The 23,723-nt window shown below is 41.3% G+C and overlaps 2 protein-coding genes across 2 annotated transcripts in view; one reads left to right on the top strand and one right to left on the bottom strand.

The window, feature by feature from the left end:
• LOC127965233 (collagen alpha-1(IV) chain) overlaps window positions 1-8,749 on the bottom strand; it is a 55,112-nt gene extending 46,363 nt beyond the window's left edge. The window contains exon 1 of the mRNA XM_052565925.1: window positions 8,482-8,749. Within this exon, the coding sequence (XP_052421885.1) occupies window positions 8,482-8,550 (69 nt within the window). The 5' untranslated portion in view covers window positions 8,551-8,749. The remainder of the gene's footprint in view (window positions 1-8,481) is intronic.
• A 47-nt stretch (window positions 8,750-8,796) lies between these two features.
• Window positions 8,797-23,723, top strand: part of LOC127965232 (collagen alpha-2(IV) chain) — an 81,501-nt gene continuing 66,574 nt past the window's right edge. The window contains exons 1-3 of the mRNA XM_052565924.1: window positions 8,797-8,946; window positions 9,448-9,559; window positions 9,637-9,688. Coding sequence (XP_052421884.1) covers window positions 9,519-9,559; window positions 9,637-9,688 — 93 coding nt within the window. The 5' untranslated portion in view covers window positions 8,797-8,946; window positions 9,448-9,518. The remainder of the gene's footprint in view (window positions 8,947-9,447; window positions 9,560-9,636; window positions 9,689-23,723) is intronic.

Genomic DNA, 23,723 nt, shown 5'->3' with positions numbered 1-23,723 from the left:
TAGATGTTTTGTTTCCAGTCAAGACTTGGAGAAACTTGTTCATGCCTTTATCACCAGCAGGGTGGACTATTGTAATGGGCTCCTCACTGGCCTTTCCAAAAAGACTATTAGACAGTTGCAGCTCATCCAGAACGCTGCTGCCAGGATTCTGACTAGAACCAGAAAATCTGAGCATATCACACCAGTCATCAGGTCCTTACACTGGCTTCCAGTTACATTTAGGATTGATTTTAAAGTACTTTTACTCGTATAAGTCACTAAATGACCTAGGACCAAAATATATTGCAGATATGCTCACTGAATATAAACCTAACAGATCACTCAGATCACTAGGATCAAGTCAGTTAGAAATACCAAGGGTTCACACAAAACAAGGAGAGTCCACCTTTAGTTACTATGCCGCCCGCAGTTGGAATCAGCTTCCAGAAGAGATCAGATGTGCTAAAACACTAGTCACATTAAATCTAGACTCAAAACGCATCTTTTTAGCTATGCATTTATTGAATGAGCACTGTGCAATGTCCGAACTGATTGCACTATATTTTCACTGTTTTATTTTATTTAATTTTTTATGTAAAATCATTTTCTAACTGTTTTAAATGTTTTAATCATTTTAAAACATTTTAAATTGCTTGTTTTATTTTTGTTATTATTTTTCTTCATGATTATTTTACTTTCTTTTATGTAAAGCACTTTGAATTACCGTTGTGTACGAAATGTGCTATATAAATAAACTTGCCTTGCCTTGCCTTGCCTAAACTCACATGGTTGGTAGAGCAAATGTTTTAATTTCATGTTTCCTTTAGGTTTATGGTAGTTTGGGCTTTTGTAGGTGGTATGTTATTTTCAAATGCGATACAGCATTAATCTTTTATTTGATTTCTGAACTGCCTTGATATGAACAACAAACAGCGTAATAAAATGTTGCCACATCTGTTTCGGATAAAACTGAATGCTCTTAACATTCTTAACACCGCTGACTTAACATTTCAAGTGTAAAGAATGTGCAAGAATCCAAGTAATCTAACTTTACAGAATGTCCAAATATTCCTCTAATGAGCCTGGGTTGGAAAATGCTTCTATTTTTTTATTATTATTATATTCACATTATAAAACTTTAAATAAAATGTTTAATTGAAAGTTTTCAATTAAACATTTGATAAGTTATATAAAATAAGATTTATAAACAAATCCAGATTTATTATTATTTTATTTTTATTTTTTTATGTAGTCTCATCCATGAAGTATTGTTCTTAAAGGCATATGGTAATTTTCCTTTTAGCAGAACTATTCCTTTAAATCTGACCTGATTTTGGTTAGGGTCTGGTCAGACAGCTGCACATTGATTTTCAAGGGTCTTAGGAAGGGAAGAGAAAATGTATAAAATGGCCAATCTGTTAGAGGGTCTGGACATATGCTGAAAAGGCCTATAAAGACTCCTTAATGACAAATGTAACAACCTGTTCACTCCCACTATCTTTTTCTATGATTTATGACCTAGAGTAAAGTTGCTCCTGACCAGTCCGAACTTTTTACTGAATGTTTTGAGATCCACTAAGACAGCTGCATAAACAAACCACTCAGAACAACACAAACTCCTAACAATTTTGATGATTCGGATACATGGTGAGAAACAGAAGGCCCAGTCTTTCACAAAAGAAGAGGTCACCATGTCAGACAGAAGTAAAGTATACTTATATTAGAGCACTTGAGACAAAATAAGGACTACCTGACATTTGCACTTTCAAGGCTCATTTGTGACTTTCATGTAGAAATTTGCTTTGGTAGTGCAACATTGCAGTTTAGTATGCCAAAATATACATTTACTGTATGCTATATCTTGCTTTGATTGATTGATTGATTGATTGATTGATTGATTGACTGATTGAACCATCTGCCCTACAGCTTTTGTGTAGGTACAGTATTTTCACGTCCTGTCGTGCCCTGGCCACCAAGTGTTTCAGGACAGCCAAGAACGATGCCACTTTTTGTAACAAATTAATTAAGATGCATGATATCCTGTTTATAATACTAATAACACATGCATCTTATCTGAGTCATCCTCCATTCCTCTTGATTGACAAGGGCAGATGGTTCTCTCATGCATTATTAAGGATGGCTGAGTCCCAGTTACCGAGACCAAACGATCCGCTATGGGTATTGCCCAGGCTCCAGCCCACATTCCTGCAGAGAAAGCCTGGGATCTGGGACTCCCTATGTGCGATGACTTTCCCCCTTGTTCCAGTGTGAGACAATTAATACCTCAGGGCTCGGACAATGTGAAATAAACAGGATTTACTACAGCAAAAGGGAACCAACTGTCTTCAGGCACAGATTCAGTGGAAAATTTGAGAGATTAGAGAGTAAATTCCAATCGCCTGGTAGTGCCATGTGAAGCAGACAACTTCACAGAGCATTTACCAATCTGGGGTGTGGCTCCTAGATAATTATGAGGGTATGAGGATAAATCAATGCCATGATTATAACCGCTTCACACATTTTCTGGGAAATGAACCCATGACCTTGGCATTGCTAGGGTAATGCTTAAATATTTGAGCTACAGGAAGACTGTTGTGCTTGTATTTTTCTAATCATAAGCCAGCAATAGAGTAGAATAAGGAACTGCAGTACTCCTTCCATTAAGCCATGACAAATTTGTATATGCCTTCTTCTGTGTGCAGTATTAGAAAATACACCACTCATGATCATTTTACAGGTAAAACTTAATGTAATGACAAAACTTGATGCACCTGTGGGCAGCAGATCAATAGGTTAAGGAAGGTGTTTTCCCAGACCACCCATAAAATAATACCCTTACAGCCCATTAAACTGCATTTTAAAAGTTGTGTGTGTGCGGTCAGATTGTTGTAATGCAAGTAAAAAATTTATTTTATACTTCACTAACATAAAAACATGGTCAGTGGTAATAAAATACACTTTCCTTCAAACAACACATTGCTGAGATGATTCTATACTGAATATTCCAAAACAATGATTACCATAATGACCTCTGTGGTTTACCCATATGCCTCTTCCAGTCTTGTTAAGTAGGGTTCATGAACCTTTTATCAGGTCTATATCAGACATCAGATGAAGGTTGTCCCAGGCCCTATCACTAAGGTCTTGGGCTAAGAGGGACAATCAATGGAAATTCTGTCCCAGGCTCTGTGAACTTAAGCTATAGCCCTCTGAAAGGGTCAGGGTTCTTCAGTTAAGCTTGGGACTTTAGCTGGCTATTACTCAAATGGATTTTTTTTTTTAATAAAGGATGCAAATAATATGAAAATCAATCAGTCTGAACTGTGTTTGTAATTTCAGGGCCATTTCTAAATAGTCAGTGAGTTTAAGGTGAAAATGATTGCCAAACTGGAATGGTATGATATCTGATGTTTGTGGTTTCAGTTTAATAGTTTAAGGCTTTTTCATTCACGAAAAAGCTACGCCAAATGCCATAATTGGAACAATTTCATAAAAGACTTGGAAACTGTTCCCACAAGAGTTGTGGGAACTTTGGATAGAGAAAATTATTAAATCTTTATAAAGTTCTCACAAAATTTGACCAAATAATTTTTATTTTTATGTCTAACTTGTCATTTGTACAGAGCCTAAACATGACAGGCTGGAAAGAGAAAAACTAGATATAATGGTCATGAATGTTACATTTGTTTACACATTTATTCCCTTTGTTTTAATCATGGTGACTATCTAACTAAATTAAAATGAGGGAACAAATTAATATGTCAAGACCATGATGTAACTCAAACATGGGAACAAATTATTAAATAAAGAAATAATTCTTAATTAATGGCAGCAGTATCTTTTTTTCTCAGCAATTTCTGTATTTGTATTTTAAATTTGAATTTGCATGACTTGTCCAAGCATGTAAATGACATAAAGTGGAAACCCTTATGCTAAATTCTAGCCAACAATTTGAAGACAATTACATATATATATATATCAAATACTCAGTACCCTATTAAAAAGTGTTTCTTGGGGCTGTCTGGCTGGAAAAAGTAGCACATGCAAGTGCTTTATGAGACTATGGGTTATTTTCTAAAGAGATGAAAACAAATAAAACGGGTAACGAAAAAGGAACAGGGATTCAGCAAGATAAACAACTGAAACTGTTGCTTCCTCTCCACTCGCATTCCATCCACCCTCTCGGGAGATACTAGAACAGTCTGATCTGGCGTAGGAGGAACAGTGTGTAAGCCTAGTGAGGTCTGACATGTTTTTCCCTCCAGTTGGTCCTCGTCCATCCTCCTTCTCCCCACTCACTCTCTCTCACACCCATCACTACATGTGCGGTTTCCAAGAATTGGACAGACAACCCACACACGAGACTCTCATGGGCGGAATCGAGGGGTTGTGCAGGCTTGAGATATACACACTGCACAGAAGTCACTTGAGGAATTTCTTTCACTCTCAGATGGTTTGATAAGACCGATTAAAGCACACAAACTGAGGTGGATTAACTATAAAGTATATAGGGATATTTACACACATCAAAAGTGTTATGATGCTTGAAGACCAGGTATACTTTAGAAAACAGTTTAGCATGTAATTCTTTCAAAGTAGAGTCCACTGACTGTAATCACGGATTTATGCATTCGGCACATGCGCACTACCTTCGTTTTTTTTTTTTTTTTTGAGTGCTCAAATCATTCGCACAGACACAAAAATTGGGATACGTGCAGACTATGTGTGTGGAACCAGCAGGAAATGACAGTGTGTCATGCAGACTGTTGGACTGTTGTGTTTTAGTCCATGTCTTATATTTACAAAATTTAAAATTTACAGACTTTCTATTCTGTAAAATTTACTAAACATATTGATGACTTGTCCTGCACTATACAGATTTTTGTCCAATCAAACGAAGACTGTCTAAAAAGAGAACTTCCCACTTAAAGGGTTAGTTCACCCCAGAAAAATTCCTCATTTCGTTCCAGACCCATAAGCCATTTGTTCATCTTCTTAACACAAATTAAAATATTTTTGATGAAATCCAAGATCTTTCTGACCCTGCATAGACAGCAATGGAACTGCCACATTCAAGACTCAGAAAGATAAATACATTGTTAAATTCATTGTTAAAATAGTCCATGTGACATTACTGATTATACCATAATGTTATAAAGCTACAAGAAAACTTTTGTATGAGATTGCAGCAATGCATGCATGTATTGAGAAGGCGTTCTGGTCTGCCGTAAACTTTTGTAAATGTAAATGTGATATGCACATCCAGTCATATAACAATATCACTGATCAAGGGCAGTCCAAAGAAATGTTACGAGTCCTTGGATTTATCTTTAGGGGTGTACTGGGTGCATGCTGTGGTTTTGGTTGTGAAGTTCACTTAGAGATTACACTACAATCAGATAAGTTTACTGAGTTCACCTTCATTTACTTTGGCTGTTTCTGCACTGCATTCAAGTGGAGAATCTAATCTGTCCTACCGTCCTAATGAAGTGAGTTAACTAAAGGAAGTGCACTTGGGGCAGTCCCACTAATCTGATATCAACTGGAGACATGTGAGACCATGCTAACCTTATAAGAGTCACAACTGATAAACAAGCTTGGAAAAACTGAAATTCATCCATATCACTGGCCTTCCATTAATGCACAAATATAGATGAGGAAGAAGGCGTTTTTTGTGCCACTGAAACAGACGGACAAGCATTGACAATATAAAGAAACATTTGTTTGTTAGGAATATTCTTCACCCCTTCTATTCGCAAGAAACTGCTGAAAGAGTGACATCCCTTTACAGGATTCCCATGACTTTTCCAGTTGTTTGTAATTGCTGGATTTTTATTTTATTTTAATTTTTTTTTAGATTGCACTCACTAATAAAACATATTTTAAGAAAGAAACACAAAGTTTTATTTACTTCGAGATGCCTTCAATGAGCATGGAAACCCCGTCTCCAAAACAAGCCAACAACAACAAATGGTAACACCTTTTGGTGTTTGTCTCACAAGCAAAAACATGATTGTTCTCAGGGTTATTGTTGTTGTCTCTGTATAAACAGTGTTCCCAAGCCTGAATTTTACACCACTCACAAATGGCATCAATTACAATCTAAGGCTGAGGTGACAGAGAGAGGCAGCTGTGGTTGGCATATAACTGGTGTTGCACTAAAAGGTGCTGAGAGATTACAGATAAAGTGTCAATATCTGGAGTTTAAAGTCTAGCTTTGTGATATTGCAGTTTAAATCAAACTAGCATGTCATGTGATAATCCATCAACAAATTCCATTGGAATACAGTTGGAAGGCATGTTCGGGTATTTTAGAGCATTTTTGCTTGTAATTTGCAATGAGGAAACAGTTATTCTTCATACAGATATACTCCAGCAAATATCTGCAGTATCGATAATTTATTAATCCAACAAATGCCAGTATGCATTCAGAAATTCCGCAAAATCACCAGATGTAACAGTTTTGTTAATTCATCATTGTCACAATAAATCATCCTGCTATGTCTTATCACCCAGACACCTGTCTCTTCCCGAACCCTCGCTCTGCACGTGCTTCCCACTGAGAGCTGTCCACAGCCACTCCCCCAGTAATAACACACGTCCAGTATAGCGCTCTCAGATTAAAGCATCTTAATCTTAACGCAACTACGTATGTATGGGGGAAAACTTTGGCTTGGGTAAATACTGCAGTGGAACTCATTCATAAATTATACTGATTTTTTTTAGATGAGCAGTAAAATGCCTTTAACAAAAAGAATACAAAGTCCAGATGGTCAAGAATAAGTTTACAAAAGTTTGTGTTAACTATAGCAGTGTGCACACAAGCGTACAACACACAGAAGCCAAGTTTGTCTGCTGTTTCCCACAGTCTAGCCAAAGAAAAAGTTAGATTCAGACAAACATGGTTTCCTGAGGCAAGACAGAGTGACACATTCTGCTTGTATTTTATAGTACAACAGTGAAATACTTAAAAAATGCGCCATTTCAGGACAGGTTCTCCATAAGTGTCACAAACAGATCAAATGCAGGTGTTACTGGTGTAACGTCCATGTCTTTTTGAATATTAGGACTGTCCCCAGCTGGTGGAACGACCTGCCCATCTCAATCCAAGCAGCTGGGTCTTTAGCCATTTTCAAAAAACTTTTAAAGACACATCTTTTTCGCCATCACCTGACCAATAAATACAAGCATTTACCTATTCTATTCTGTTTTATTCTATTATATTCTGTCTAATTTATTTATATAAAAAACCTTGCCATGTGCACTGTGCTAGACTAACATGAGACTTGTCACAGCACTTGTATATTGTTGCTCTCCCTTTGGTCTGATTGCGGTAACACTTTAGAATAACGTTCCATTAGTTAATGTTAGTTAACTACTTTCGTTAACATGAACTAAGCAAGAACAATCCTTCTACAGCATTTATAAGTCTTAGTTCATGTTAATTTCAACATTTACTAATGCATTATTTAAATCAAAAGTTGTGCTTGTTAACATTAGTTAATGCACTGTGAATTACCATGAACTAACAATGAATAACTGTATTTTCATTAACTAACATTAACGAAGATGAATAAATACAGTAATAAATGTATTATTCATTGTTTGTTCATGTTAATTAATACATTAACTAACATTAACTAATGGAACCTTATTCTAAAGTGTTACCCTGATTGCTTTTACTTTGTAAGTCACTTTGGATAAAATGTAAATGTATTTATGTAATTCTGTTGTGTTCTATATTACTGTTATTCATTATTATTATTATTATTATTATTATTATTATTATTATTAATAACAGCAGTACTGGAAACCTATTATTTCCAGTACTATTATTATATATATATATATTGTCATTATTTTATCTAAAACAATCATGCTAATACTTTGAAATTGAACTGAGAGGGTGGGGTAGGGGTGAAGGAGTAATACAACCCTCAGACAAGACCAAGAGGAGTGGCAAATATAAACTGTTTAGAAAAGTCACAGCACAAATTCACTTCATGACAACACATCAAGATACTAAGTAAGATTTTCGGAAACAATCTCTTCAAATTCGAAGCAATCTGTATTAAACTGTACTAATGAAACAACCAAACCAGCAAAAGCGCATGAATCTACCGAACTACCAAAACAATTCTTGTGCTATAAATTGTGTGAATATACATAATGCCTTTGACAATTATGTACTAGAGACCAATATTCATTACAGCATTTAGGTTGGCTATTCATATAGTTCTGTTTGCAGTTTGGTTTGCTGTTTGCTATTTCAAATCTAACGACAGATTTGACGTTATACACTTAAGTTATATCCCAGCCTTGAACTAAGTCGAGTGGAAATATTATAACGTGAAATCTAAAGTGGAACTTGAGCGCGCGCAAGTTATACGCACTTTTCTGTGCGCTCGATTTAAGACATAACGGTATACTCATGTCCAAACCGACGACATTACTAATAAAACACACATAACTTAACATAACTTAGTTTTTAGTTGGACTTACCTTAGCTGTACTCTGGTCTATACTCAAAGAGACTGTGAGAAGAAAAACGGTGACACATGGAAGCCGCATCTTTAAACATACGAATAATGTCCAAAAGGACACGCTGCTGACGGATTCTTCTCCCTTTCAAGCAATTCTTGCCGCTCTTCTTCCCGAGCTTGAACTATACGTTTGTGTGCATCTTTGCTCGAAACGTTATGTGGCTGTTGTTGAAAGTAATGTCTTGTAGAAGTGCCCACCACACCCCCTGTCATGAACACGACCACCCATCTACGCACCAACATAACCCTGTTTTGAACAACTATCACTCGCGTTTAGGCATTGCTAGGTGAAGCTAAGTTTTAAGGAGTTCAGTAATTCCCTTAAAACAGCTTTGGCAAGGTGGATTTTAGGCGAGACAACCAACTTTCCCTAAGCGCGAACGCATCGGAATTGAGCGCGTGCAACTGAAGCGTGAGATCTGAGGTAAACTTCTGCCGTCACTTCACTTTCAGTTGGACAAGAGGTAGTTTACGACTAAATATATCAAGCTTAAATGTGTGGTATTGTAACTAAAAGAGTTTAAATAATAAGAAAATCTATTTCGTGGAGTTATTTGACACATTAACAAGTCGTACCAAAGGGTAGCTGTGTTTTTAGAACATGTTAGCTAGTTTTTTTTTTTTTTTTTTTATCAAGTCTAAAACGCTTTTCTAAAATACGAATAGCTATACTCGTTTGACCACCTTGATTTAGTGTATTTGCTACTGGTCCATGATGGTCTATATGCTAAAGACAGGTTGCACCAGATGGAAAGCAGCTGGCGCATGTTCCAGTGGATCTATTAACAAGGAACATGAGATTTACAAAGATACCAGTACTTATAATATGCTCTAAATATGAACTAAGGATCCACTGCTGTTCAAATGGGCTTAGAACAGTGAGAATTAACTAGTAACTTAAAGCTCATAAATCTGTAACTTTCAGATCACGGAGTATGCAGTAACAGGATACTGGAATTGGGCAGAAGGAGAGATTGCATCTGTTTTCTGGCTCACATGGAGGGTGAGAACCATCTACAAAACTGGAACACATTTAGGTAAAGTCTGTTGTTTCTTTGTGTTGTAAAAGCATGTGTTTTCCCATTGCACACATTAATTCACTTTCACATTGCAGGTGTTTTCTGTTGTGCATTGCTGTCCTTATCCTTACGACCGAGGTCAACGCAGTAAGTGTGTTTTTAATTTTAAGTGTTCAATATTAAGTGCAGAATGTGGTGTCGTATTTGAGCCTCATTTTTGGTGCAGCACACTGAATGAGCTCCTCGGATGAGTGGGAGTGTCCTTGTTTCTATTACAAGTTTCTCGTGTGCAATTCACAAATGTTTTGCCATTTAGAGATTGTTTGCAGTGTGCATGTTCCTTTCATTAAAAGCATGTTTTGTTTTCATTCCATTGTTATAAATCTGAATGGTAAATAAATAAATATGGTGTAAAGTCCCACATTAATTAGGTATGGTGGTTAGTGGTAATATAACCCACTAACATCCCACTGTAAGAGACCAAACACTGGCCTGATTTTTGGAGAAAATGTGTTCAGAGTCTGTAAGTGGTTATGACAGTATTTGTGTACACATCTGCTTAAATTATTTATTTATTTATTTATTTAAATGTATTACATTTTTTTTTTACCAATGATTTCTCCTAATGCTGGTGTTAATTTGGAAAGCTGTTAGTTTGATATGAATAATGCTTCCTTGGGGTGAACACTTCATTAACTGGATTCAAGTTACTGGGATCTCTATAAATGTAATGTTAAAAAGCAACTCTCTAAGAAGACAGGGTTGTTAAAAGCCATGATGAAACAGAAATATAGCGACAGACATTTATTTCCAAATTGTAATGTATATCCGAGTATTTTGGATTTGTGAAAAAGAAAACTTGTAGGATGGAACTTTTTAATCATCATTCATCAGTTATTGATTGAATGTTGAGATGTGGCCATTGCAGATAAACGCAAGCTTGCAGGGTTTAAAGGAATAGTTCAGCCAATAATGAAAATTAGTTTAGGTTTTTTTTTTTCTTCATCAGAACAGATGTAGCATTACATCACTTGCTCATCAATGGATCCTCTGCAGTGAATGGGTGCCGTCAGAAAGAGAGTCCAAAAAGCTGATTAAAAAAATCACAAATCCAAAAGTAATCCACACAAAAGACTCCAATCCATCAATTAATGTCTTGTGAAGAGATGTGTTTGTAATAAACAAATCCATTATTAGGACTTTTTTTTTCTTCAAACTGTTTCTTTAACTTCTCTATCTGTGACAATGTTGTCTGAATCGGGAGAGAAATGTGCACAGCTCAGGCACTGTTTACAAGCAAAAGCAGTTTTAAACTAATTTGTTGATGGATTATGATATGAGAGGATAACAGGGGATGGATATTGTCACAGCCACACCTTCTACACTCCCGGAATCGGACACTTACGCCACACCCACTCGTCCCCAATCACCCGAATTCTGAACTCCTGTGCATCATCACCAGAACCACATATAAAGCCATCAGTCACCATCACTCATCGTCTGGTCTTGCACCGATCTCCTCACTTGCCTGAACGCCATTATTAAACCTACCTGAACTCTTGAACCCTCTTCATCCTCGTCAGTCTTCCTGTCCCCATCGTCTGTGTCTGAGCACCATCTGGATCACCGTTCACCATAAGGGAAGTTGTGTTGTCACCGTTCTATCCACGTGTCAAGATTCACCTGTGTCTGAAACCTCTGATTCACATTAAACTTCCTAATCACTGAATCCTCTGTGTCCTCGTCTGTGTCTGACAGAAGACCAGACTGCATGCAGAGCTCTTCGGACACGGGCGAGGACCGCACCGCGGATCCCTTCACGCAACTGGTTCACGCTGTACGGTCCTCACTGATGCAACAAACTCCCCCTTCTTCACCGGCTGTCAACAACTCAAACACCGCTACAACTCCGGTCACTTCTTCAGTTGCCCCTGCGAGTCCCATGGCCAAACCAGCGGCATACAGCGGCACGGCGGAGGATTGAAGCGGGTTCCTGCTACAGTGTTCCCTCTATATGGAATCCAACTCTCATTTATTCACCTCCAAACGCAGTCGAGTAGCCTTCATCATCAACCTACTCTCAGGTAAGGCCCTCCAATGGGCTGAATCTCTCTGGGACTCGAACTCACCTGCCCTTGGATCCGTCACCAACTTCTGTTCCCAGTTAAAATCCGTCTTTGGCCATCAAACTTCTGCATTGTCTGTCCATGACCAATTATTTACCATCCACCAACAGAGAGATGAATCTGTGAGTGATTATGCCATACGCTTCCGTACTCTCGCTTACATAAGCGGCTGGAATGAAACTGCCTTAATTACAGCATATCGCCACGGATTGAATGACAAGATACAAAGTTTGATAGTTGTGTACGAAGACTCACTAGGACTAGAGAATCTCATTCAGAAATCCATTCGAGTTGCCCAGAGACTCACTGCCTGTCATCCGCTCACTCCCGCTGTACTTCCTCCGCCCGCTATACCATCTGTCGCTCCTCCAGCACCTGAACCCATGCAAGTGGACTCTCACCATCTGTCCGCATCGGAACGTCAGCGGAGGATCAACGCTGGGCTATGTCTCTATTGTGGGGGAGATGGACACCTCTTACCATCCTGTCCAGTTCGACCTCCACGCCCAGCGGTGAGTACCATCCATATACCTCCTCAAACTGCTCATCTAACTAAGACCTGGGTTACTCTAAGACACCTTTGCTCTTCTGTTTCGGTACAAGCCCTCATCGACTCCGGTTCGGCGGGGAACTTCATCAACCAGCAAACCTTAACTCGTCTCAACGCCAAACATCACCGAAGCCCTGTCGAACTCAAAGTTACCACCATACAGGGAAAGCCGCTGGGCAAGGGTCGTGTCCACTATTTCTCCCCCACAATCATCCTCCGCGTGGGACTCCTGCACGAAGAAGACATCACGTTCATGGTGCTGGAGGAATCCACCGCAGACATCATCCTGGGGCGCCCCTGGCTTAACCTCCACCAACCTCACATCCATTGGCCCACTGGCGAGATCCTGAAATGGGGAATGTCCTGCCATCATACCTGCATCACTCCTCCAGCTAAAATCCCCAAGGTCAGTCCTCCCTTAAGGAAGTCTTCCCTATCGGTCCAGTCCACATCAGTGGAGAGCCCCGACACGAAGATGGATCATATCATCCCTCCTGAATATCGGGCATTCCAGGATGTGTTCAGTAAGCGGTTGGCAACGAAGCTACCACCTCATAGGCCATGGGACTGCGCCATTGACCTCCTGCCTGGAGCTACCCTTCCTAAAGGACGAATCTATCCCCTGTCCATCCCGGAGCAGAAGGCCATGGAGGAGTATATACAGGAAGCCCTCGCTCAGGAGTTCATCCGACCATCTACTTCCCCTGCCGCTTCCAGCTTCTTCTTCGTGGCCAAGAAGGACGGAGGCTTGAGGCCGTGCATCGATTATCGCCACCTCAATTCACAAACCGTCAAATTCAGTTATCCTCTTCCCCTGGTCCCAGCGGCGTTGGAACAACTACGCGGAGCCAGGATCTTCACGAAACTGGACTTGAGGAGCGCCTACAACCTAATCCGCATCCGGAAGGGGGACGAATGGAAGACCGCTTTCATCACTCCTTCCGGGCACTATGAATACCGGGTCATGCCGTATGGGTTATCCAACAGTCCATCCGTCTTCCAAAACTACATGAATGAAGTCTTCAGAGATTACCTTAACAAGTTCGTCATTGTCTACATCGACGACATCCTCATCTACTCCACATCCAAGCAAGAACATATCCATCATGTCACCCTCGTACTCCGAAAACTCCGGGAACACCACCTTTACCTCAAATCCGAAAAATGTGAGTTCCATACGCCCTCAGTCCAGTTCCTAGGTTACATCATCGACCCATGTGGCGTGAAGATGGACCAGGGGAAGGTGGACGCCATCACACACTGGCCTCAACCCGGCTCCATAAAAGAACTTCAACGCTTCCTGGGCTTTGCCAACTTTTATCGAAGATTCATCAAGGACTACAGTTTACTCAGCTCCCCTCTAACTTCTCTCCTCCAGAACCGGCCCAAGTCTCTGTCCTGGAACCCAGAGGCCACTGAAGCTTTCCACCTGCTCAAACAAGCCTTCAAGACTGCTCCAATCCTCGTCCACCCTGATCCCAGCCACCAGTTCATCGTGGAAGTGGACGCCTCATCCACCGGGGTCGGAGCAGTCCTCTCCCAGCGGCAGGGGAATCCACCACGACTCCATCCATGTGCCTTCTTCTCGAAGAAGCTATCCCCGGCGGAGCAAAATTATGACATCGGTAACCGTGAACTACTGGCCATTAAGCTGGCTCTGGAAGAATGGCGTCACTGGCTGGAGGGAGCCCAGTTCCCTTTCGAGGTGGTAACCGACCACCGGAACCTGGAATACCTCTGTGAAGCCAAAAGACTGAATCATCGCCAAGCTAGATGGGCCTTGTTCTTCACGAGATTCAACTTCAAGGTCACCTATCGCCCTGGCTCCCAGAACAATAGAGCCGACGCCCTCTCCCGTCTTCATCAAACAGATCCCGAACCCGAATCTCCAGAACCAATCCTCCCTCCAGCCATGATAGTTAGTCCTATCCAGTTGAGTATTGATCATCTGATTGCACAGGAAAACCTTCAACACCCTGCTCCGCCGGGAGGTCCAGAAGGGAAACTCTTCGTCCCCCCTCAACATCAGATTACCCTCCCGGACTTAGCTCACACCTCTCCGGGCTCTGGACACCCAGGCAGGAGGCGGACCCTCTCGCGCCTACAACAGCGTTACTGGTGGCCATCGATGGCTCTGGATGCGGTCCGCTACCTCAAAGGATGCTCCGTCTGCGCCATAGCAGACACCCCTAGAAGACTCCCGGAAGGTAAACTGGTGCCTCTGCCCATTCCTGAACGTCCATGGACCCATATCGGCATTGATTTCATGACTGACCTCCCTCTCTCTCAAGGCTACACCTGTGTACTGGTAGTGGTCGACAGGTTTTCAAAATCATGTAAACTCATCCCTCTCAAAGGACTCCCCACTGCGTTCGAAGCGGCAGAGGCACTATTCCACAACGTCTTCCGTCACTTTGGCATCCCAGAAGATATCGTCTCCGACAGAGGCCCCCAATTCATCTCTAGAGTCTGGTCAGCTTTCTTCCGTCTTCTAGGGGTGTCCGTCAGTCTCTCCTTGGGATACCATCCTCAGACCAACGGCCAGACGGAGCGTAAGATTCAGGAGCTGGGGAGGTTCCTGAGGATTTACTGCCACCGTAACCAGGACTGTTGGAGCCAGTACCTACCCTGGGCCGAATACGCTCAGAACTCCCTCCAGCAATCTACCACCGGGCTCACCCCCTTCCAATGTGTCCTTGGATACCAACCTCCGCTCTTCCCATGGTCAGGTGAGCCCTCGCAGGTCCCAGCGGTAGATCACTGGTTCCGACAGAGCGAGAGGGTCTGGGACTCGGCTCACGTGCATCTCCAGCGGGCAGTGCGGAGGCATAAGGAGCAAGCGGACGCTCGTCGAGGACCCACGCCGCAATACCAACCTGGACAACAAGTCTGGCTCTCGACGAGGAACATCCGCCTCCGACTGCCCTGCCGTAAGCTGAGTCCCCGATACATCGGACCATTCACTATTGAATGGCAACTGAACGAAGTGACCTATAGACTCCAACTCCCTGCACAGTACCGTATCTCACCTTCATTCCATGTCTCACTCCTCAAACCCTTCACTGAACCTTTGTCTCCTCCATCCACAGAACCTGGTGATGATGCCGTACCTCCTCCTCCGGCCATCGAAGACGACAACGACATCTTCCGGGTGAGAGCTATCCTCGACTCTCGACGACGGGGTCCTCAACTGGAGTACCTTGTGGACTGGGAAAACTACGGCCCGGAGGAGCGTTGCTGGGTTAATCTTAACGACATCCTGGACCCCAGCCTTCTCACTGACTTTCATCAAGACCATCCAGACCGCCCCGCTCCCCGTGGCCGAGGTAGACCCCGTCGTCGCACAAGATCCCAGCCGTCAGGAGCCGCCCGTGGAGGAGGGGGTACTGTCACAGCCACACCTTCTACACTCCCGGAATCGGACACTTACGCCACACCCACTCGTCCCCAATCACCCGAATTCTGAACTCCTGTGCATCATCACCAGAACCACATATAAAGCCATCAGTCACCATCACTCATCGTCTGGTCTTGCACCGATCTCCTCACTTGCCTGAACGCCATTATTAAACCTACCTGAACTCTTGAACCCTCTTCATCCTCGTCAGTCTTCCTGTCCCCATCGTCTGTGTCTGAGCACCATCTGGATCACCGTTCACCATAAGGGAAGTTGTGTTGTCACCGTTCTATCCACGTGTCAAGATTCACCTGTGTCTGAAACCTCTGATTCACATTAAACTACCTAATCACTGAATCCTCTGTGTCCTCGTCTGTGTCTGACAGATATGTTAATTTGAGGAAACATTATGGATTATGTACAGTTTAATAGTTAAAATACCTCAACAAAACGCCTTTGTACCTTACAAACACACAGCTCTTCACATCATAAGATGTTAATTGATGGACTTGAGAAGTGTGGATTACATGTGGATTATTGTGATGTTAGATTTTAGGTTATTCAATAGATCATCATAAATACTGTTATTGTGTTTTGTACAGATCAATGGCTGCCACTGGACAGAACAGTAGTAGGTTTACCTTTGGACAGCAGTCTCTACATGTATGTGTAATGATGCTTGTGTGAGCACCTCTTACAGTCTGAGGATGATTTCAACATGAGAACATCCTCTTTTCCTGTTCCACATGCTGATATGTGTCTCTGGCAACCCCCCATCACCAGCAGCAAACAAGTTCAAAAGAGCTGATACTTTGCCAGGTGCCTGTAAAAGCTCCTTCAGCTGAAACTTCATTCTTTTCACTGTAGATCTAGCTGTGGTATGCACTTGGCACCTTGTTATTTTGAAGAAGATCGCATGCTGTATAAGGTGATTTTATAATAATATTTGGACTCACTCAGTTTAAAAGACAAGTATGCAATCATTCAGTCATTCTCATGATATTCTGCTTTGGTTTGCGCTCAAGTTTCAGTGTGGTCCATTCCAAGGTTGTCTACTGATACAAATATCCATTTTGATATGGCAGTTTGCACTTAAAGAGGTCTTAATGCAGTCAAAGAAAAGGTTTTCCCAAGTTTGACATAGTTTTAACAACACAGCAAACTGAAAACTATAAATGAGTTGTCAATAATTGTATACAGCCATGTGAATAGAGAATGCAGTAACGAAACTTTTGGAAGAAAGTATAAAAGTTCAATCAACATTTATATATTTATCATTTGTTCACATTATTCAAAGGCACTTTTGTATAGCTCTTAGAAAATATGAATACAAAATTGGAAGTATATTTTCAGATACTATTTTCAGATTTAAAATTTTAGTTTTATTAAATGATCTTTCAATTCAAATGTCATACATACACGCACATACATAAGGTGTGTGTGTGTTTCAAATCATAAAGTAAAACATATAAAGACTGAAGTGTTGCCTAATTTAATGAACAAAATCATCCGAAAATACTATGAAAAAATACTTTGATGTACTTTTACAGCATGTGTTTTGCACAAGACCCTGTGAAGTGTTTCTGCCAGAGGCTCTTTCTAAAACAAGGTATTAATATCATATGCAAGTTTTTTTCAGAGCTAAACTGATTTCACTAAATAAAAGAAGAAAAAGCCTTCTTGTCTAAAGCTTTATCAGATTTATGCCTCCATTATCAAAAACCTGTGACAGCAGTAGGCTGAGGCTGTGTATTATGCTGGTACAAGGAGTGTAGTGATTTCAGGTTTCATGCAGGCCAAGCTATTTTTAGACAGGCAATGATCCGGCCTGCAGGGTATGGTCATCGTAGGTGACCTCACTTTGGTAGCAAATACTATGTATAATCCTCCACACAGTTTTGCACTTTTTGAAAGTTTCCCAAAAGTTTGAATTCAATCTAATCTACGTGGTCATACCTATAAACACGCTCAGTCTCTGGCTTTGAGCCTCTTGCAAACCAGAGCAAAATGCACAAATGCCTAAATTTGTCTTAAATGTGTTTGAGAGACGGATATTAATATTTACATGTAGAACAGAGGCCAGCTGGTATGAAGTGGTGCAGGTAAAACAGGTGCAAATACAGTTGGAACTGGTTGCACATGTATCTGCATTTAGCTCTGTATGCAGTTCATCTTGCAAACACATATAAAAGCAGAAATTGCTTAATGCATTGATTTAATTACAGCTCTGACATGATATATCTCTGCTCAGGTCTGTTATATCTAGCTATTTTACAGCATGCAATAACCTTAAATATGTTTTATGGTTATGTCTTAGTGTCACCATGGAGATTAAGCACTTATTTGACCCCTTAGGTCTGATGGAAATGCTTTTAGAATATATTTTTGGAAAGGAATGGAAAACTTTGATTATCCTAGCACTTTTTTGTTGTTGTTGCATGTGTGGGAAGGTTTTGCAATATTATCTTCATCCCTTGAGGTTGATTACTGGCTCTTGTTGTCTGACCTATATTTGGATAGAAAATCAAAGAAAGTGAAATAACTGGTGCATAAAAATGTTCCAAGTGTTATAATGATATACTAGTTTATTTTGCAATAGAGCATTTTAACAATAATTGCATAAAAAAATATATTGTATGAACTGCATGTATATCAGCAGTGTCCTTGGAAATTCCATCGACCACATAAGAGAACAGGAAATGGATATGGTCACAGGGTGGTTCCTGAGGTTGTGCACGAGGATAAGAGTGCACGTGAAGTAAGTGCATTCTATACCCGTTTGAACGGGTGGAGCAGCACCACCACACAAAAGATGTCTGTTGGTGATAAGAACAGGAAAAATGCTGCTACATCGCCTGCCAAAATAATCTGTTCGGTCAAAAAAGCAGAACAATTGGGGGGAAATCTATTGTGTTCGATTAGAGGGATCAAGGCAGGATGTGAAATTGTTCCGAGGGGAAGACCTATGCTGAGGAGCTCTCAGCCCGAGCGACAATCTGCAAGTAGCACTACAAGTAGCTCAGCCTTTGACATTTTTGGGATGTGTTGGTTTTGTAACGGATGTATATTCTTTAGATCTACACAGTGTTTTTGTCTGTGTTGGTATGTAGTTGGCCTTAACTGAAGGGGTAGTTCCCACAAATGAGTTGGAGTGGCTCCACCCATGTCCTGTGTCAAATAGCGACCCTCATGACCTTAGGCTGATATGAAGTTTGTGTCTCGTGTGAACTTTTCTCAAAGCCGGGAAGGAGCACCATGCAAAAAAAAACAGTAAAATACACTTTACATTTTTAGAAAAAGGAACCAAAAAAAAAAAGTAATTTAATCTTCATTTAATGCAAGTCAGGAGACTTGTTGGTATTGAGTAGTTTAGCTTTGTTCAAGCCATATGTGCCAAATCCATAAGTAATATTTTAATATTAATCTTTTCTGTCTCAAATAACCTAAATGACTGACATTTTGCTGACATAAAAATATCTTCTGATTGGCTGTGATTGTGTCACGTTGCACAACATTTTTGTCTTCAGTTCGGAAATTACTTGCCAGAGATTACTTGCCACTGGAAATGTAGTAAAGTAAAACTAAACTAGTGAAAGTAACACTTCACTAAAATAAAATCTTGTGAGAGAAAAAAACTGCTAAATTACATTGAAGCATTTGCTGGTTAGGTATGTTTTGAAGCATGGCTGCTGGTTTCAGCTGGTCATGAGCTGGTTTAAGCTGTTCAAGTGCTAACCTAATGCTGTTTTTTTTTTTTTTTCAACAAGGTGTGCAATTGTAGAGTTCTTCAAGTCTACTTTATTTTTTACTTTATTTACTTAGAGTTCACTTTTATGATTGTTTCTTAACATTAAATTACATTTTATGGTTTTATTTGCATTTAAGTTTTTATTTGCATTTAAATCTTCACTTTATTTAAATTAAGTGTCAGAAAACAACATCAAGTTCATATTTAAATATATTGTATGTACATAATCTGAATGAATGAATGAATAAGCAAACTTTTAAACTCTTTCCTGTCTTTCATGGATCACAAACGGTTAATTAAAGTAACCAAAGTTAAATCATAAAGCAGAGGTCAATTCTGAAATGCCCTTATTACATCACTTTTAAAAGTGCAGCTGTCTTAAAAATGTTAGTATTATTTTTATTACCACTTTTTCATTTCCGTCTTATTATCATCTTCCTGTTTTATCAGAATGGCAAATGTCTTGTAATCTCTGATTGCAACATTATGACATTGCCTGGAAACGAGTGTGTTGAAACACAAATGATCTCAATTGATTGTTAAACTCTTCAAATACTGGATGATTAATTCCCTCATAGAGCCTAAATATTTACTATATCCTCTTTGCTTGTGACTTTTCTGTGCATGTGTGCCCATCCAGAATGCTTAAACATCTCATGAGAAAACATCCTTGTTTTAGTGTAATGCTATGAGCTTGTCACATTGAGCAGAGAATATGGACTTTTGACAATCTAAATGTTCCTGCCTCAGTGACTCAGTGTTTCTACAGCACTTGCCTGTGTAGTGTAGTTCCAAGTAAACACTTGAAATTTAAATGTAATTAACTAGCTACTGAGAATGAAGCAATAACACACTAATGGCTGTGTGTTACAGTGATTTTCCACAAGTAAGGGGTATTGGTTGACTCAATATGATGCAGAGGGCCTCAAAACCTTATAACTTGAACCAAATACCTGCAACAGTAGTAGTTAAATAGCTTAATTTTACTTTGTTTTGGGATATCATACAAAGTAGCATCTAGACACATTAGTTTAGCAATATTACTCTAGAAAGTATGCAGTTACAGTGAATATCATATTCATATTTCATTTCGTATTTTCATTATGTAATATTTTAGTATTTAATATTTTTTCAATTTCTGCACTGATGGGTGTCTGTTAATGGTTCATAAAATCCCCTTACTGCATTAGTTAACTTGAATAGCTCTAAGGTAAACTTTGGCATCATTCATGTGATCACATGCTGGTGTAACACAGGTGGCATTTCACTGAGCATAGTTTGCTACATATTGTACTCATAAAAGCAATGTAGTTTTTGGAAAGGAAACAAAGTAACTGCTGCGGACTGGTCTTCCTGATCCATTGTGCCCACTAGCACTTTAAAAATCCCCTTACTGTTCCAAATTTTAAAGATGTTAAAAAAAACTCAGCTTTAGGGTGAAAAATACGAGAGAAATGAGGTCTGTGGCACTGAAAGGACACTTACATCTTATTCCATAGATAACGTTTGGGTTATGTATTTTAACCCTCATTCCCTGAAGGAAGGAAGGGAGATGTCACGTCAGATGACCGACGAATTGGGATCTCACTTAGAGAGACCAATCCACTTTGAGTGTAAACTAATCGAGCCAATGCACATTGGCATGCAATAACTGCATCCAGCTGCCACTGATCACAGCGTTGCCTTAAGTAGGCAGCAGGTGCAGCACATATTCAAGTTTTCCCTGAGGAGCCGAGCCAGTGGCCTGAGGAGCCGAGCCAGTGGCGGTAGAGTGGCCCTCTACCGGTTCTCACTGATTCATCGAGTGAGGTCCTGGCCACGTCTGGCTGTGGAGGGGATGGAGGAGCTTGACAGGGTCTATGATATAGACTCTGCGGTTTTAGAAAGCTGACCCAAAGCTGGGGCCTTTCAGTGCTGCTACCCATTTGACGTGAGAACCAGCTGCCCGGTTGTACTAACCAGGAATGTGAATGGCACAAAGTGACCTCAGATGCTTCGGACTCCACAGTGGGGGTCAAACCCGCTGAGATCCTCACTGCCATGCCCACCTCTGGACTTGGCCATGGAGCCATTGTTGAAGTGGTCTCATATGAAGCAGCTCCAGTGTTGTGACTGCCACTGCATCTGCCATATGCCCCGGGGCCTCTAAAAAGGTTTCATTGGGACCGTGACCTGCACTTGAACACTTGAACCCGAAGGCTCAACTGGCTGAGGTGCAGGAGCACCAAGTCCCCATATTCACACAACTGATCCTGAGACTGAGTTAGTATGAGCAAGTGGAAAAGGTAGTTGAGAATTGGAATTGCCTGTTCTATCAGGGGAACAAGGGCTGCCTCTACAACTTTCGCGAAGACACAGGCGACAGGGACAGCCCAGAGGGCAGGACTTCATACCGATATGATCGCTGCAAACCAATCTCAGGGGGCGATGCATCCAAAGATGTGTTCCTGCATCAATGTCTTGAAAGGTAACCTGTATACTGGACTGGCTCTATCACATCCTTTACCAGTAGGACTGCAATCTTTGCACACACCACACCCAGACACCACACAATCTGGAACAGCAGGCCCACCATCTGGACAGAGTAGGGGCAGCGAGGTGGAATGCTGGGACCCGAAAAAGGGTCTGAGTGTGCAGTGCAACACTTACCTGGTTCCACGGTTTGGCAGAGGGTGTGTGAGTAGGGCCTTTGACAGCCCTTTGAACCACTCGCTGCTGCCCGCTGATGAGAGAGGAGGATGAATGTGGTTCGGTGTTGATCACCCGTCCCAATGCCTCTTGCTCTTCCACACATCGCCAGGTTCACTGGGGCCTGGAGGGGTGGGAAAGCCTGCCTAAACCTGGCTCTACGGTGCAGCTTGCTTGAGGCTGCTGTGGATGTGACACAGGGGGCTGCCCTCGGCGATGAGCACGCTGGGGCAATGTGGATGGGTGGAGGCAGCAGCTGCCAGGTGGAAGGTCAGACCACCTCAGTCTGATCAGTTGCGGTTTGGAGCTCTTTTAGAACTTTTGGATCATTACCACCCTTGTGCAGCTCCCTCAGTGCTTTAGCCTGAAGAACCCGCAGTAACGACGTGGTGTGTAAGGTGAGGACAGCTTCTCTGCAGGCTGTATAAACATCACTGGCCAGATGAGTACCTACAGACCTGGGAGGGGAGGCACAACTTGGTACTAGGACACAACTGCATTCCAACCGACCACTTCACCGCGGAGACCCCATATACCCCCTAGCTGCACCACCGTCGAGGGCGATTAGGGAGGATGAATCTGTAAATCGTAAAGGTGACGTCCATGACCTGGTGAGCTCCTCATGAACCTCCTGAAAGAAAGGCAAGGACTACCCCAAAGAAACAATCATCCAACCTCGAGGGTTTGGGACATGGTACGCAGTACGCTCCATTGGCAGTTCAACTGGTTGCAGAGTGCGAGAGAAACGCTGGTCCCCTAAGGATTGGTTCCCTGGAGGGTTTGCCACCACTGTTACCCTCAGACCACAAACGCCACCTCAGCATGCTAAATGACTAGGCATGTGAGGCAGCGATCATGACCATCACTCAGCACCATGGAACAACTGCATCCAGAAATGCTTGAGTGATATGTTGTCTATAGTAAGACCCACATTGTCTTTACAAAGACGTAAAGTTGAGTTTGCCAAACAACGTCTTCCTTAAAAAGATGAACCTGTGAATGCTCTTTTAGGGAAAAGCTCTTTTAGTGTGCTGAGGTGCATTGGGGAGATGGCCGCCCACAACACAAACAGGGGGTAGTGAAGCCTGATGTTTGCAAACCACTCGACATAGGAATCCAAAACCACTGAAGCACCATACCGCCAACACGAAGAGCTCTCAAAGAGTGCGCTGAACACATTCAGTCTTCTTTTCCAAGTAGAGTAGTCAGGAGAAGAATGATGTGCCTACTTATGCTCACGCTGTGATCAGTGGAAGCTGGATGCAATAATTGCGTTCCAATGTGCATTGGCTCATTTAGTTTACACTCGAAGTGGATTGGTCTTTCTAAGCGAAATCACAATTCGGTCATTCGATGTGACGTTGAGAGTCCAACCACAGTTTATCAGGACTTATTTACATCCGTCTCATTATTCCATGTATGTGGGACTTTATCTATATTAAAGATTACTGTGAAAGGAGATGTGGGCAGCTCTGAAAAATGACATACTTGTTTCTAAAGTCGACACACTCGTTTCATTGATAAATGCCTGTCTGTTGATGTTCTAGTTGTTCAGTTTTACAATAGCTCTCTGTGACTTTTTCGACTTTTGATTGATTTGAACTTGGATTCCTTGTTGTGTTTATCTTCTTCACACATGTCCTTTCCCTCTTTTCATGTTGACTGGTCATTTA

Source organism: Carassius gibelio, chromosome B9 (assembly GCF_023724105.1).
Source record: "Carassius gibelio isolate Cgi1373 ecotype wild population from Czech Republic chromosome B9, carGib1.2-hapl.c, whole genome shotgun sequence".
In the NCBI taxonomy this organism is placed as follows: Eukaryota; Metazoa; Chordata; class Actinopteri; order Cypriniformes; family Cyprinidae; genus Carassius; species Carassius gibelio.
The sequence above is the reverse complement of the archived record's forward strand: the minus strand, read 5'-3'. Positions and strand labels throughout refer to the sequence as shown.